Source organism: Larus michahellis, chromosome 10 (assembly GCF_964199755.1).
Source record: "Larus michahellis chromosome 10, bLarMic1.1, whole genome shotgun sequence".
Lineage (NCBI taxonomy): Eukaryota > Metazoa > Chordata > Aves > Charadriiformes > Laridae > Larus > Larus michahellis.
The window spans coordinates 13,945,602-13,963,370 of record NC_133905.1 but is presented as its reverse complement, the minus strand read 5'-3'; the positions used below and the strand labels follow the sequence as shown (position 1 = coordinate 13,963,370).

General features: G+C 42.1%; 1 protein-coding gene across 5 annotated transcripts in view; it reads right to left on the bottom strand.

The window, feature by feature from the left end:
- The window catches only part of LOC141749207 (contactin-4), a 347,767-nt gene that overhangs the window by 115,671 nt on the left and 214,327 nt on the right, over positions 1 to 17,769 (bottom strand). For all 5 annotated transcript variants that reach the window (XM_074602291.1, XM_074602290.1, XM_074602293.1 and 2 more), the window contains 2 exons: positions 17,018 to 17,144; positions 15,775 to 15,950 (listed from right to left, as the gene is read on the bottom strand). In XM_074602291.1, coding sequence (XP_074458392.1) covers positions 15,775 to 15,950; positions 17,018 to 17,144 — 303 coding nt within the window. The remainder of the gene's footprint in view (positions 1 to 15,774; positions 15,951 to 17,017; positions 17,145 to 17,769) is intronic.

The following is a 17,769-nucleotide window of genomic DNA, read 5'->3' as shown; positions in this document are numbered from 1 at the left end:
AGCAGTGTCAATGCTATTTTTATCTATTATTCTTGTTTAACTGATATGAAACTATTTCTCCTTTTACTATATTCTAGCAAAAACATACACACATCAATCACTCCTTTATACATCACTGAATTTTAATTTCCAAGAGAAGACATGACTAATATTCAGGCTTAAAGAACAAATAACGTAAGTGGCTTTTATGCTGCTATATTTTACTTAAAGTCTATCTCTAGAGACTTTTGTAAAGCGAATTTGATAACACATCAGTGATATTGCTCTACTGCATCGATGTTAATAGCAAGTAGCTATCAAAGCATAACACCTGTATCTATATGTCTATCTGTATCTTCAAATGGATCATTATCCTTACAGAGTGTGCTATTCAATGAACCTTGATAGAGGATGTATGTGATTGAAGGAAAAACAAGAGGCTGTATCGGGGTGGTGAACTGGCACCGTGTTGAGCAGAGATCTTGGCTAACCCCCATTTATATACTGAGCATGACATCTACGGTATGGAATATTTCATTGGCCATTCCATTGTTCTACCTATGCTTCTATGGAAAGATGAAAAAAAGTCCTTGAATAGCGTAAACATCACTTAGCAACAACTAAAACCAATAGGTATCATTGGCATTCCTTTCACAGCAATCACTAGCAAGAAAATTAACCCTTTCCCAGCTGAAACCAGAACAAAGTGCCTGCTCCTGGGAAGGCTGACACCACCCAGCTCATGTCCAGGAGGAGCACAGGAAGGGAAAAGGGTAGATGCTACCCACACGTGTTAGACCGTGGGCACCATTGCAATGGTATAATTACTGTGAATCAGCAGTAACTGGATACTATAATCTCTAGCATTAGCACCATTGTAACTGCGATAAAAATATTTCTCTGATTAGGTTACTAATACTTCAGTTGGATCATCAAGAAATCCTTTGCTCAGGATTTTTTAAAAAGGCGTTTTTAAAGCTCATATAAATTGCGTGGGGTCTTTGGTTTGGTATTTCACCCTTGAGGCTTGGCTGTAATTTGCATACAAGAAATGTAAATGGTTAAAAATTAATTTGATAAAAATTAACCTTTAGTACATATATAAAGTGAACTTTGAAGCACATATACGATAGGAAGTAATGATAGAGGTAAGGGGTAGTGTAAGGGATGGACCATAAATTCCCTGACAAGGGGCAGAAGGCCTGCCAAGCCTTCAATGGAATGCCTCAAACACTCGCAAGGAAATAAATAATGCAGGCCTGGCCTTCAAAGAACTGATAAGGCTAACACTTCTGGCACCTGAAAGTGCGGGAGAACTGTCTTGTGAAGACAGGATAGTTCTGTTACTCGTGTGGTGAGCTTGCTAGTTCTCAAGGTCATTGTGTCCGATGAGTGACCTTAGCTTCATTATCTGCAAAATGCATATGAAAGCGCATACCCTGCATATGCTAATGAAGATTGCAGAGATCATGCTAAACATGTGTGACTATGGTACTCGTCTCTCCACCCAAATCATGCTACACGTACACGTCACCTGGGAGAAGGGAGAAACCTGAGACAAGGCTGTCCTCAGCAAGGGGGGTGGACTGTGCTAATTCAGCAAGCATAAAAGGGGAAAATAAGTGGGGGGAGGGAACAAAAAAGAAACAAAAGAAGAAGATAGTGCCTGGGAAAATTCTTCCCAAGAAAGACGACCATACCCAGGAGGATTTTTACAAGAAAGAAGATGATTATGCCTGGGAAGAATCCCTGAAAGAGAAGCTGGAACCAGGACCGGTGATATCTTTATCTCTGTCTTTTCCTTTCTCTGTCCCTCAGTTTCTCTTTTCTCTTAGAATTGTTAAGTAACAGTTAGAGTTGTGAAGTAATGACCTTAAGTACAATGTTAAGTACCGCTTGCCATAAGTTGTCCTATACCTGTTGTTAAGTAACATAACGTATACCCCACCACTTGCCATAATTTGTTATATACCTAACCAATCATAGTGGACTTGTTAAGACCTATACTAACCATTTTGGTAAGCTAATAAATGTTTCTATATGGACCTTGAGATTTATCTCACCTTAGTCCACACTGTTGAGAATTTACAAATCTGAAGTCACTTACCCCCCTCTTTCCTGAGAGTGGGACGTGACAGGTAATTATTTCTTCATATATGTGAAACACACAATCCACTTATACACATAGAAACGGCCAAGACACCTCAAGTCAATTTTCAAGCATGACTTAAATAGATTTATGGAGCATTAATGTGGTTTGCCTTCTCATTCCCCTTCTATAATTTTAAGATGGTCCCAGCAATCTAGGATTTAGAATCATGTTTAAGGTCATATGCAGTCCTTGAATCAAAGTCAATGGGATTTTTTTATTATTATTAAAGACCACATGACTTATCTCAAAGGTATTCTGAATAGTTTAGCAATGACGCCTTGCTGAACAAAAAAAAGAGTGACCAGAGAGTTTGTCCAAGTCTTCCTGGTTCAGACAGAATAAAGAGCCTTCTACCAAGAAATAGCTTGTATGCCCTCTTCCGAACTGTCTTCATCAGATTAACATAACTCTCCACATACAACAGAGCATACTTTCACGTCCTGGACAAAATACACAACCAGATGGAGACAGAAGTTATTTGCATCAGCTGCCCATGGAATAATATGACTTCACTGGCTGTAGACTAGAAACTACGCTAATTTGGCCCATAAAATAGTCTTGAAGATGGGATTCTAGTGCATCTCAATCAATTTCAGATTTTAGAGGACATCGGTTTGAAGAAAACATAGCCCGTCTATATGAAGGCAGGCTGAAAGCACTTTAACTGATGACTAGCACCCACGAAAGCATTAAAGCTTTTTGCTCTCGAAACACTTGACAAGATTTGCCTCCTGGTATTTATGGCTCCAATATCTCTAAACACTGTCTCTATAAAACCTGTGCCTGACTTTTTAAAAGCAGGGGTTTATGTCATCCCCTTCACAAATACACAAAGATTAAGTTTTTCTGCCCATGTCCTTGCTGTTGTGTCAAGACTACACAACGGGCTATGCAACTCGGAATAAAACCCCCTTTGATATGGAGCTTAATAGAATTTTAGTTTTAGAGCTGGTGTTCTAATGAATAATTTTTGAAGTCACTGACTTCAGGAATAGTTTACAAGTCTGGGGATGAAAGCTTTCTAATTTGACCTTTAGAACAAAAATTTCACTGGGATTTCTACTTCGCTGAAAGAAAAGTTTTAGAGGTAAACAACTTGCCATTTTTCTACTCTGCCTCTCCTTTGGAAAATATTTTTGCTTGGACTTTATTACTGCAGGCATTAAACAAGGGCCTGCCTGTGCGTCTTTACCAAGTGGCCAGCTCCAGCTTGGACTTCTAGACCTTCCCTTTCCCTGACCCTTCCTGCTCAGAAACTGTTATTGTTCCCACAAGATGCAAAAATTCTCAGTGAGCCTTCACCATGGGGGCATCTGCAGCTGGAGGATTTTCACAGTGTGGTTTGCTCTGAAGGCTTGACTTAGCTATGCAATGAGAAAAGAAGCGTTGCTGGAGGAGTCACGGGTTTGAACTCAAACCAGATATCTGAGGAGGACATGCTGTCTCCAGCCAGGGAGAGGGGCTCACAGCTCCTCCCGTCTGAGCCAGGAGTGAGCCGCAACGGCCACGCTTGGGTTAGGAAAGGAGAGAGCTGGTGTGCTGGTACGCAAGCCAAGATCTTGTTTTCCTCCCAAGCCCTCCCCGCTCTCCCTGTCACTCACATCTCTGACCTATGTATCATCTTGGACTTTGACATCTCTATCTCGGTTCTCATACTGAGACTATGTTTAAATCTTGCCAAGTCTTTCTGACCACCATCTATCAAAGACAGCCCGATTTGTCTACCTGCACGGCAAAAATTCCTCCTCAGGCTTTTACCTTGCATTCGAAAGATGGGGACAGCTTTTCCTTGAGTGTTACCAATGCTGCTGGCCAAAACACAGCTGCGTGAGTCATGGATCCTCGCCCCGTGCTTGGACCGCTTTCTCCTTCCTCCATCACCCTCAGCCCGAGCTTCTTTGTCCATGTGGGGACAGCTCCTCCCCGCACAGTACATCCGCAACACCTCACTGGGATTTGATCCTTGCTTCCGAACAGGCAATAAGGCAGCCCTAGCGCTTTTTTTGCCTTCCTTCGTGCCACTCATCTTACTAGGAAACAGGAGCTCTTAGCAATATCTGCAAGGCACCCACTGTTCTCTTCCCAAATCAAATCACTTTTTACTATGATACTATCAAAAAAAGAAAAAAAAAAGTCCTCCTCAACTTTATGTTCCATTTCATAAAAGGTACCTGTTTATTTTCTTTCTAGAGGAAATATTTCAAACGTCCTTTCTGAAGCAACTCTTCTGCTTGAGACAAAATGCTGAGGACTCAGAAAATTTTATTTTATTACTTTAATCTGGAAAGTCTGGGCAGACATTTCCCCTTGGGTTGACTCAAACAGAGTTATTTCACTCCCAGATTTTTTTTTTATGTTTTCCTAGCAAATAATGCGTTATTCACACACCCTCTTCCAGCACACACAATTCTGCAATAGCAGAAAGCAGTATTTTTACTGGCAGCATGAGATGCGCACAGTCCTCTCTCTCTTCATAGCTGAGCATTAACATTGCAGATGCCTCGCGTGTACCCCACTGGAGCATGCTCTGCTGCACCTTCTTACTTTGTGCAGCTAAATGGGTGCAAATACAGACCACCAAATAATATAAAGTAATGTGACACAAGCTTGTTGAGCTGGAAGTTTCAAAGAAAAATTTCTCTTTGCTTGACAGAAACACAAACAAAAAAGACCCCACAGAGATGCTGGTCCTCCGAGGGTATCTAGCGGTTCAGCTTGCCTATGGAAACGTACATTATCATGCCAGGCAGCATCTCTTAGAAAGGGGATATATTTTCATTCTGTTCATCTCTCGTTCCTAATGAATTATGAAATGGCAGTCACGTTTGTTGCAGACAGGAAAACTAACATGGGACAACCTTTGACAAACATATTTAAAGCGCCGCTGTCTTTTGCATGCCAACGCTGACTCCCTGATTTTGCTCTCCAGAAGAAATTAGAGAAGAAAAAACAAAACAACGAAAAAGCAGACACTAGGATAAAATTGTTCTGCACTGGTCTTACATCCCCTCAACAGGAACAGAAATTTTCTTACAGAGTCCCCCTCTGGCCTGTTGGTATAGTCTGTGCTTGACCAGGGCGTCCCATAACTGTTTTTTTACATACATTTAAAGACATCACTGATTCGCACTGATATAGAATCAGTAAGGATCAACCTAAGGATAATAATTATTTCTTCAAACTGGGTAAATAGTATTATTTCATTTTTCAGACCATGGGATTTTGAGCCAAAAGAGGAGGTGTTACAAGAAGCATCCTAGTAACAGAGAAAATAACATAGACCTCCTGATTTCTTGTCCTATTCTCTATCTACTGGATCTAAAATGATTACAGTGTGCGACAAAAACATATGCTTACAGCTCTTCAGACATTTGTGCCACTCTAGGATGAGTTTTTGCAAGACGTTTGGAAAGATTTGTAATGGGAAAGAACATAAATCAAAAGAAGCCTTAGTTGCAACCACAGATGTTTATGTGGTTTGGTATCACCTGGACAGCAAAGGTTCACAGACCTGACATACCTCTAATGTCTGTAATGGAGAGAGTGAGCAGGTGGAGATTAATTGTTACAGAAATGATGCCCCAAATTCATTCCTGCATGATGAAAGCACGGCAACCATGGATGCGTGTGTGAAATCACGAGCGAGGACCACTGCGTGGGGACACAGCATAGTTCTACCCTGGCTGCTTATGACCATATCGCTGTCAAGGTCTCTGGAATTCTTAATCAGAATTTCAAAATATTAACATTCAAAGGAAGTGTCCTTATTAAATCTTAATAATTATCTGTAAGTCAAGAGGGAAAGATTTCTTTTAAATTTATGAGTTTTCAGTTGTTCATATCTCATTTTGTCTTTTCAAGAAAGCATGGTTCAATCTTGTTGAATAACCGAGTTCCCTGAAGGGTCACCACACTCTCAACAATACTACATTATATTGGCATCTACATTTCCAGGCTATTTCATTCATTGTCAAAATAATAATTTAAATTTACAGTTTATTTTCCTCTCTTAGATATGCACCCTTCTAGCTGTCATCAGAGGAAGCCAACTGGACATCAGCGATTTGCAGAGGTAAGGCTGTACTCAATAAAGGTAGGTGGGCTCTATTCTGAAGTGATGAAAATGAAACTGTAATACCATCTACATAGCTGTTCAACTGTTCCTATCCTCAGCTTTAAGAAAAAATGCTCAGAAAAATATTCCGTAAATACAGTCACAGTCAGAGGATTAATACTAAGGACACACTAATATTCACAACATACTCCTATTTTCATTCTCATTTTTAGCCTTCAAAGAGTGGGATAAATGTCAGATGATGTGCACTGATTCCCTAATAATCTAGTGGTAAGCAGCCAAACAGGCCATGAATGGGAACTGCCTTGCTGGTAATACAGGTCAGCCGGAAAGGCTTCAGGAGTAAAACAGAGAACAGGAAATGTTGCTGATAAATAGCATGGTATAAGCTCCTGCACAAAGACACAGGGAAAGGAGGGAAAGACAAAGTCTTGCTCTCTCCTTAGCTTACCGTAGGAGCTTCACACCGTTTTCTTTACGACCTAGGCATTGAGCATATAAAAAGAAAAGACAGGTGGTATTAAGTTAACAGCTGAGATGTCAAAGTTACTGATAAAGCCTAAGGTGAGAAGATCTTCAAATGCAGAGACCCGCTCCATTTCAAAGTGAAATTATCCCAAAAACCTGGGCTCAGAACCTGAATACTTACTGCTTCATTCAGAACATCAGAGAAAACGAGAAAACTCTCTTTTTATTTCCTTTCAGGTTCAGTCAGGGGTTTTCCACAGCACCCTGACATGATTTAGCACAAGGATAATTTTCTCAAGACTAGTAAGAGTTTCACATAACAGATGAGCTTTTTTCAAGGCAAGCTCACATTGTTGAACCTTGGCATGCTGGGATCAAATCTAAGCATTCATTATAATGCAAACATATTAAACAAACATCTACATCTGCATTTAGTTCTTAAAAGATTCAGCCGCTAGATTTAAAAAAATAATATTTTGAATATATGTTATTTTACATATTAAAGGCAAAATCAATAAATATGAGAGAGACAGGAAAAAACTGTCAAGCCTGTGCCTTGCTGTTCCCTAAATTTCTAAGCCACAAGAGCAACTGGGGCGCTGTGACCAACCTGTGATTTTCAGGGATGCTCGGGGTTGGTGGCAACTCTCCTGCCTGGCACAGCAGCTCCCAGCCACGGCCCCTGACACCTCCCTGTGCAACGTTCCCTGCTCTCAGCAGCACTATTTCTGCATGATATAAACCAAAAGACACTTCCAAAGTAACACTGCAGGCTTATAAGATTACCAGCTTTGAGAGAAGGTGCGCTGATTATTTACAAATGCTCTGCCACTGCTTTAAGTAATAATGTATTCATCTTATTTATAACCCTTGGGTGGAAACAAAGCAGGTATAAATCCTACGTTTCTGTTTTAAGTTAAGGGTCCTTCTATCAAAGATGAAAGTAAAGTAGGTTACAGATCTATCCTCTGCTACATACTCCCTGTTGGTCCTATTCATCAAAAAAAAAAAGGAAAAAAGAGCAGCTTACATGAGGCTTAGCCTAGTTTTCTGCCCATCGGAGACTGCGTGGCCAAGGTGCCGAGGTTGGGAGCTGGGTCTCTAACACCGACGACCGCACTTCGCGCAGCTGAGTTAAGATTTCAGCCAAGGAGAGAAACATGGGGAAATGTGTGCATGTAGAAAAAGTCAAATAAACATGCTTGTTCCCTTGTTAAGAGCACACCCTGCACCACATCAAACCCGGTCCTGGGGGCCCAAGCACTAGGAGTGTCTCATTTTGGGTAAGACCTTTTCCTGATATAAATGGTGTTCTTCCTTTAAAGGACACCGTAGGGGTAATCACAGACTCTATATGCATACAGGAAACCACTCTCTTGAGCCAAATTTCTCATAATTAGCCCCAGATCTTATCTGATGGCCTAGACAATTTTAATATTATAACTTTGCAGAAAGAGGGACACCACAAACAGCCCGTGCCCTGCTCTTACGAGCTATGACCCATCAGCTTCATGTGCATCACGGTGCGCGGAGGAAAACAGGGATCCACGTCCCAGTCACTTCAGTGGGACTGGGGAAGGCTGGGGGGACGGGGCCTCTGGCAGCGGACGGAAGTGCACATGCAAGCTCCAAAATAATGCTTTATTTGCAAAGTTTCGGGAGCTACAAAATAACTGTTCCTTTAGGAAGAATGAAAAGTTTAGCAGATGTCTCTCACCAGAAAATCTGTAACCAAAATGGATTTATTTATTGGACCCAGAATTTAAATTGTGTGCTGTATAACTGGGAAATGTTACAGTGGGTTTTTTCGGTCTCCCTGGAAACTGAAGTCAGCCAGAGGAGGCAGAGCCTCTGCAGCCAGGTGCCATTCCTTGCTGCCACACAGCCACTCCCAGGCACCACAACGAAACCAGAGGCTCCGAAAGGCTTCAAAGGGAAAAAATGAGACAGCAAAAGAGATTTTGGGGTGCACACAGGAATGCAAGCCACGTTAAGAAAACCACTTCCTGAAGATTTAAGAAAAACTTAAGAAAATTAAATGATTTAGGGCAGATTCATGGGCCCTGGGTGTAAGCATACTCCAGTTGTTAACTGGGAGTGTTAACTCTGAATAGTGACCGTGCGCATGGGAGGCAGCACGCTGATGAAAATGCCAGGAAAAACTAAATTAACCTATGGGAAAAGCTGCAGATTTGAAGCCCAGGCTCTGAAGAAGCAGAAAGCGTACCTGAACAAGAAATAGCCAAGTGCAGTATTTCAATATCTGGGTGAAAACCAGCCTTGGAGCAGAGGAACACATGTCCTGCTGCTGCGTGAACTGGGAAAAGGAAGGAGCCACGAAAACATGCCGAACTGGGTTTCTGCCCTTCACAAGCAGAAAAACCTTGAAAAAATAAACTTCATGAAGAGGCCAAGTACAGGCAACCAGCAGGCTGCTGAGGGACGAGGAGTGCCACGCACACCCGCCATCCCAGCTGCAGTCCCACTCCGGATAAAAACAACCCAAACCCTCTGTTCCCCTTAATTTCCAGGAGGTTTAAGAACACATCATCTTTTCTCAACTCTCAGACGTTAGTAATCACTGCGGAACTGATTTAATTTGCGTGCCGAATGCCTTATTCAGGCGAGCGGCAGTGCATGGCTTCATTGATCAATCAATGCGATTGTTGTTGCGCTTGTTTGTTTAGGCGAGGCAAGGCAGATACTTTGGCGGTTTTCTGAAAATGTTTTCATTATTAATTGTTCTTGAAAGAATTACTTCATTGATAATTTAATCTCCAAAAAGAAAATGAATGCACTTCAGGGCAATAAGAGGGTACAACAGTAAAGAATGTGAGCAGCAATTATAATTTGTTTCTTAGCAACTAATAGCAAAAATTATGGGATTTGCTCGGGTACAAGATATAACAGGAATCATTCCAGCAATGGGAATATCGAAAAAAATCCTGCTCGGTATAATGTTGGGAGTAATTTTCTTTTTCTACCATTGCAGTGAAATTATTTTGGGATGGTAGGTCAAAGCCCCAAAGTATTCTCATTACAACCACATTATTACTGTATTTTCTGTTACCATTTGCACTGCACAGCGCTGAGTCCTAGCTGCTAATTCATGCGTAACAATTATTTTTGCAGAAACACTTCTGTAAAACAAATTCCTTTCATAAAGTGTGGGGAGAAAGAGTTTTCAGAAACAATACTGTGATTCCCTGCAGTTAGGAATATGTTCATGGTAACGAAGAAGAAAGTAAGAGTTTCTACAAATGAACAATCCAATGGAAAATGTACAAAAGGTAAGTCTGAGGCTGCTGTCCCAGTTAGCGGTGGAGGGAAGCCTACCTCCAGGCACCGTTTAATCTTCAAACACAGTAAAACAGTTCAGGCTACATTCCACACAAAAAAATCAGACATTTCACTCGACCAGGGCCATCTGCAGGAGGAGGAGACCTTTTCCCTTCCATCTCATCTCACCTGCCGGCAGCCCAGGGCTCCCCAGGGCAGCACCACCACGCTTTGCTGCTGTTCCAGCATCCTCTGAGGACACCTCCCCTTCAACCCCCCCACCACAGAATCATAGACTGGTTGGAGTTGGAAGGGACCTTAAAGATGACCCAGTCCCACCCCCCTGCCCTGGGCAGGGACACCTCCCACCAGACCAGGTTGCTCCAAGCCCCGTCCAACCTGGCCTTGAACCCCTGCAGGGATGGGGCACCCACAGCTTCTCTGGGCAACCTGGGCCAGGGGATCACCACCCTCACAGGAAAGAACTTCTTCCTAATACCTAATCTAAATCTCCCCTCTTCCAGTTTAAAACGGTTCCCCCTCATCACTACACTCCCTGATCAAGAGACCCTCCGCAGCTTTCCTGTAAGCCCCTCTCTCCTAGGGTCTCACTTCTGTTCTAAAAATTGGTGCCTTGGCCCCTGGACATCTCAGTTATCATTTTTGCCAACTGCAGAAAATATCCATAGCATTGGCATGGACCTGTTAAATTACAGAGTCGAAGGGAACTCCTTCATAGAAAATTGGTATGGGTCAGAAAGGCACCGATTTCAGAGAAGCACCTCTGGGTAGAGCAGGAGGAAGGACGTCAACTGCCCTCCCAGTCTGGGGGTGGGACAACGTGCAAAATGCTAAAAACCCCTGAAAAGCAGATCCCATTTCTCTAACAGGTCATGTTTCACAGACATCACTTTTAGGCAGTTTTTATAACGACGGGGGGCAAAACAATGGCATGACTGAAAAACTGCACTGATTCGAACTTGATTTTCCCCTTCGGACACTCATTTCAAAATCAACGGCATGTGACAACCATCAGCACTGATGAGAAAGGCAACAACTACTGCATGGCTACTCACCCACTCTCCGCAGGGCTCATTTTTAAATGAGCATTACTGCAGGTAGCACTGCCTTTGTGTATTTTCAGGTTAAACTGCACATCCTGCTGAGGAGTTTAGGGCCAAATTGAGTCTAGTTATCACAGCAGGGAAAGGATGTTTCATCTACCAGCATTGGGGATGGCTCCACAGGAGAAGACAGGGGTTGTCCGGCAGGAGAGCGGAGCAAAGCCGTGGCCCTGTCCCGGGGATGCATTAGCTGCCACAGGGGAGGTGGCGATGGAGCAGACACGGGCTGAAGACGCCGGGATGGGGTCACAGGGCTGTCCAGATCGACCCTCCACACTGCTCCTGGAGCTGTGCAAAAATGACTGGCTCCAAAGCTTTGGTGGTAAAAAACAAACTGTGGCTCCAGCAAGGTAAAATAAATATCAAAGCTAATCTCTAATTAGAGATGTTATCCTATAGGTGCTCATAAATCAGCTGAAAGGTAAGATAAGAAGTGCCATTCTCTTTGCTGGGGAAAGTCCTGTCTCGCTCATCCCACCCTACCAATGGGACTGAAAAAGCACAGATCTGGACATCACCTAGTAAAGAATTATGAACAGAAGGGGAAACCCTACCTAGTCTTTTTATTCCTGAACACATCTCCACCAGCGTTGCTCATTTTGAACAGGTTTGACATGCTGACCCTTTTCTTCATTACCAGCCTCTGGTTAAGCAAGAGCAAACCCAGAGACAGCAGACGAGCCCCAAGACACATGAAAGCTGGCACCCTCCATGGTCACTCACACATGGAGACAGACTGTCTGCAAAGACATTTCTGGTGGGAAGCCATCGTGCCTCAGCTGCCCAAAAGCACCATCCTTTGGACATCTATCACACTTGATACTCAATAGAGGGTAGGAGAAATAGATATGAAAGCCTTTGGGTCATTACCCGCACAGGGTGTGGAGTACAAGCGTAGTCCAGACAATCAGTAGTAGCTGCTAGCAAGTAAGATCAATGCTAGCAAAGGCCACCAAAATAAGTGAAACTAAATCTTAACACGTAGTCCTGAGAAGGGTCTGCAAATGTTGTGCAGAACCGGCTGGCGAGCTTCTCTAAGGAATGGCATCGATGCTGCCTTGCACTGGGGACAGACAAGCTCTTGAAGCTTTTCCCAGGACTCAACTTTGCAATTTTATGTCTATGGAAATACGGGTATAATTGCAACTATCAGCACCTGTGTGCACTGATGTGCCATTTTGTAAATTATTTCACAGTCAGTAGGAATAATTTGGCCAGGACGCTGACGAAAAGCGCACCGTGTCCCCGGTGTACAGCTCTGCAGTGAGCGGTACCGCTCCCCTGCCCACAGCCAGGCGCTGCTCAGCACCTCCCAGTCATGCCACAGAGAACGGGAGCTGAGCAGGCAGAAGAACTTGCAAATTCATCGCTTTCTGAGGGGTATGGTCCAACTCTGGTGCCACTAAAAATCAATACAAGTTTTATCTTCGACTTAAATGGAAGCAGGATCCGGGCCACAGTAAACAGCTTTAATCATACGTCTGAATGGGTGAGAACATCTTTAAACTGCAGCATCAGAGCTGCGCCACTTTCCAGGCATAACTTCTTATTGATTTCAGTGTTATTTCCCAACAGAAACTACAGTACAGTGAATAAATTGTTGAGCTAAGCCCCATCCCCTAAAATAAAAAGCACATAATTTAATCTAGTTCAGCTATGTTTTCGTATATCATTTTGGAAAAGCCATTACTACAATCCATACTCAAGAGTTTAAAGCTTTTTTTTATTTTGTGAGAGACTATATTGCCGTATTGCCATAAGCACAGGGTTTAGGGTATCATTAATCCATATTCTGTTATTGTGGCACAGCAGATTCCTTACTTCCCAAAAATATGTTCATTTCAGAGACAACTAGCATTGCAAAAAAAAAAAAAAAAGAGAGAGAGAGATAAAGAACAAATTTGAAATGTAAATGACATATCACAAAGCAAGTATTGGGGGAAAATATTAGCACTTTTATCGTAATGAGTTTGTAACCTAAATACATATTTCAAGGATTAAATTGCTGACCCTCCCTGACCTCCACAGAGGTTGAATAGCTAGATCGCAGTTTAATCTTCAGTGAAAACGCCAGAGAAGAATAACACAGCCCTTGAAGAACGAACGAACATATATTAATGATGCCCCAGGATTCAGAATTTAACCCTTAAGACAAGAAAATCAAGCTCAAAACCCCCAGACATCAGTCTCAAAAGACTCAGCAATAACTTTCCTCAGAAATAAAAATGAGGTAACACAAAAACCACACAACGTGCTGATCAGGCTGGAAAATATGGGATTGCTCAGGCGAAGGGGAAAGCTACAGACAGGTTGAGCAGCACAGTCCTGAGCCTCTGACCAGATGGTTTTCCACTCTTAAATCATAACGTGTAACGTTGTGGGATGTAAGAGACCAAACTGAAGTGCTGGAGCTGGGTCAAAGACTGCATGTGCTGTCTAGGGGCCAGACAAGGGTGGAAAATCAAGGAAAATAACCTGATAAAAGGGAAAAATCCTGAGATGGCAACTGAGGGCAAAGAGGCTTAAGAGAGCTCTCCAGTGGCTAGAAAGGGTCCTCCCCATACAGGGTTTTAGGATACTCCATGCAGAACCTACAAAAGGCCATTCAAAATGAACCCCTTCAGAATAAAACCACACGTAGGGAAGTAGTTACATTAAGCAGTGTGACTGCATCCACACATCTAGGACATCCAGGCTGAAAAACATTAATTACTAACACATATGCCCATTTTTATCTGTTCTTGGAGGCAGAGCTTTTGTAATAAACTTAAACCACTCTATGTATTTCATAATTCAGCTAATTCTGGTTGCAAACCCTTTGATTATACAGGGCAAAATAACTTACTGTTTTGTGAAAGAACAGAGCTTACCTTGATAAATGCTTTTTTTTTACTTAATCCAAATGTTTGTAATCTGATTACACTGTTTTAGCAATCTAAAATAAATTTTAGGAATAAAAAATAATACATTTATTCAAGTTCCCCATCATCATTTTAACTGGAAAAGAACAAGCTCTGGTTTTGAATTCAATCATCTTAACTAAGAATCAGTCAAACCAGATCTGAATTTGGTCAACTAGAAAACTTGAAAGATTTTTCCCAGATGTATCATTCATCAAGATAAATACATTAATGAGAATTTAATAAACACACTGTATCTGAAGCAAAGATAAAATGTTAAAAGGTTGACTGTTCCTCAGTTTTCATGCAGAACTCTCTGCGTTTGCAAGCTCCTGGTTATTTAGTGCATAACAGTTTAAACTAGCAGGGAAGTTCATGTATTTCCACTTAAGTCGTGAGTGGCAAATGCACTTGCCAGCATCAGCATCCTCCCGCCTCGTCCCTGTGAAGCCTGGGACCAGCATCTAAAGGGCTGCAACCTGGTACCCAGCCTGTCCATAAAGGACTGACTTCAGCAAACAGTATGAGCCCCGCCAAGGGGGTACTGAGGTGCTTTGCTCTGAACAATGCTCCCCAGAGGTAGCAGAAAGCCGCGATTCACAAGACAGAGCCTGCTGTGAAACATGTGGTCTCCAGAGAGGCAGAGCAATGCAGTATTTATGAATCAATCACCCTGACATACTGAAATCTGGAGTGATGAGACCGGTCTTGAGGAAGCTGTTCATTACCCATCCAGAGTGAAAACGCACCTTCAGTCACGGAAAAGCACAAGCAGGTCATAAGCAAACAGATAATATATTGTAAACTATGTGAGGAGACAGAGACTTGCCTTTACTCGCAGTAATACTTCTTATTACAAATCACTTCTCTATATCATGTGAACCTGGTGTCTGTTGGCATTTTTACCTTTTCATTTTTGCAGCTGGAGCACATCAGCTTCTCAGTCAAAAGCGTCTTTCATGAAACTCTACTGGAAGTCCAGCTCACCATTACTGATAGCTTCATGGCTGGGAACAGATTGCCCTGAACTCCTGCATGTGCATGGCAAGAATACTTCATAGTAGGTCCTGCTGTAATTACTGAACTGCTACACACACGCCTCCCAGGACAACGGCACAGGGAAATCAGAGAAATAACGGATGAATAAGCACGTGTATCTATTCTCTGCCTTCACCTTCACAACTACATGAGAAAAAAGATGACTCGTGGTCCTGTGTTATCATTTGCCTGCTCTTACAGGCTTTACCCTGTACCTCGAAACGTCTTCTTGTAATTTCATATAACGCTAATTCACATCAAGATCTATGCCTTTTTATTATCCTTAGCTTTCAGCAAGAAGCTGCAACTCTGAATTTAACCCAAAATAAATACAAAGTAGCCTGTTTTCCCTTTTACACAGAGTTACAAAATATCAGCCATACCTGAAAGCTTCAGTACTAAAATTTATGACTTGTGAAAACTATCATTGTTAATTTATCCCTTGAAAATAGTATGCTGCTTCAAATATTTTGAAGCTTTAATTCTCCAAGGAAAGGAAAAATCAATGGTGAGATCCCACTTGCCAGATACTTTCCTAGGTGGCCTTTTTCTCAAGAAATAAGACATTTTACCCTGCATACTATTTCTAATTTTACCTAAATACTCATAAACCAAGGCATCTATTCCTCATTCACATTTTCCCTCTAAATCCAGGAGTTTCCTGTACTCCATGAACAGCATTAGAAATGGCTATTAAAGCAGGCATTGCTCGCAGTTTTTCTGGCATGCTGCAGGAACGGAGCCCGTGTTGTTACTTACAAGCAAACTGAAGCTTTGCTTCTCTGCTGACAATTGTTCCAAACGGGTTTGTTGCTACACACTGGTATGTTCCAGTATCTTGGGTTTTATTGGGATTATTGATCAACAGGTTGCCTTCCACCACGCTGTAGCGGTAATCCATACCAATGTCAATACTGGTTCCATTTAACTTCCACCTATAGCACAAAATGCCGAAGTTAAATTCTGCTAATATTAATGAATACTCCTGGGTATTTGAAAATACAACATGTAGTAAATAAAGAACGATTTAAAACATCTTTGACTCCTTATGAAAAAAAAAAGAAAGCATGAAAATGCAAATTTCCTCCACAGTATTGAAATATTCCAGTGTTAACTGAAAGGGCAATATCCTTGACATATATTTCAGTCTCTGTTATGATTAATGCTTCTGTAGTTACTAGTGCTGCTGCTCTTTGGAATTAATCATTTTGCAAAGGGAAGTCCCAGAAACAGGATCTTTAAACCACTGAAGTCCACCGAGGTTTCTTTTCCTCTCCCAACTTGCTGGCTGTCTGTTTTTAAATTTAAGAAAATTCACTCAACACAGATGTTGTCACAAACTGGGGCACTGAGAAATTCCAGCATCAGGTTGCCCCAGTTAGAGCAACCCTCATCCCCCACCATCCCTTGATGGATAATGGGAGGCAGCCACAGGCCCATAGCTGCTCTCTTTACCAGAACGTAGAGAAACAATTTGAATATGTTTGCACCACTGAACCAACAGAGCTTATTGCATTAAACAGTCGGTCATGTCAGAAGACAGCACAGTGGCTGAAGTCTGATGACTCTAATTGGTTTCAGAGTGGCGTTTACTTTGGTGAACAAAATGAGAAATGCACTAAAGGAAAAAAAACAGCAGCCTAAATGGTTTACAGCAGCACCATCACTGTGGTAGTGCAGCAGCTTTTTTTTGTCTAAGGCTCCCAAAGCAGTTACTAAAGCTGCAAACAATTAAGAGCTTTGTCCACATTTATGGAAAAGGATTGTTAATCTGGGAGCTGAGATTATTTACAATCTCTTTGTAACCTTTTTGAACTGTTGTCCAAATTTTGCAATTGTGTTGCAATACGTGGTGCTTTCCTGATGCCTGGGTTTTTGTTATCAGCATCGTGGCAGACTCCAGGGGCATCACTGAGTTACTCTGCACGATCCATGCAGCCTCTTGGGGGATACTGCTGTAGTGCAGAGATGGTGCTAAAGAATAGTTAAACATTCAACAAACCCAATGGTTGGTCTGGGATTTCCTTTTACTTCGCAGCTCAGCTTCACTTTCTTTTCCTCTGAATCCAAGGGGAAGATCACGCTGTTGGGCTCCTGAAGGAAAACCGGCCCATGCAGTGTGTTGTCGTCTGCATTAAACAGAGGAAAAATGTGACAGATACTTGATGGAACCTCCACATACCTGTTGTTAAAATATAAAATAATATCATAGCAGCAAGACGCCAAGTATCATTCACCCTAGAAAAGATGTGAATAGCCCTCATATCCCCCAACACTGGGAAATCAGCTGGATTCATTAGGGACAGAACAATAGCTCTTTACTCCAGGGAGAAAATTCTGTCGTCTCCACAGCAGGATTTCAGAGAGACTTTGCCAGGAAGATTATAATGGAGGAACCTCTCCCCTGTGTCTCCTCCCTCAGGCACCACCACAAAAGAGAATGCACTAAGCATACAGTCATATCGCTTGTATTTATCTTTATTTTTAATTATATGTTAACCATATCTGACTGAGACTCATCTATTATTCAAAACACATTTCACATAAGCTCTAGCTTTAAACTATACCTGTGTGCAACTTACTGCTGCTGGCAGAAAAAGATAATAATAACCATAAAGCATAGAGGGCTTGGTTACTGATATCCTGACTTGTTTCTGAGGCCCAGGGTTACTTCACTCCTTAAACAGTCTCCTTCACTGTAAGAAAGAATATTACAATCTGGCCCATAAAGATTATAGCCCTGAGTACTATATT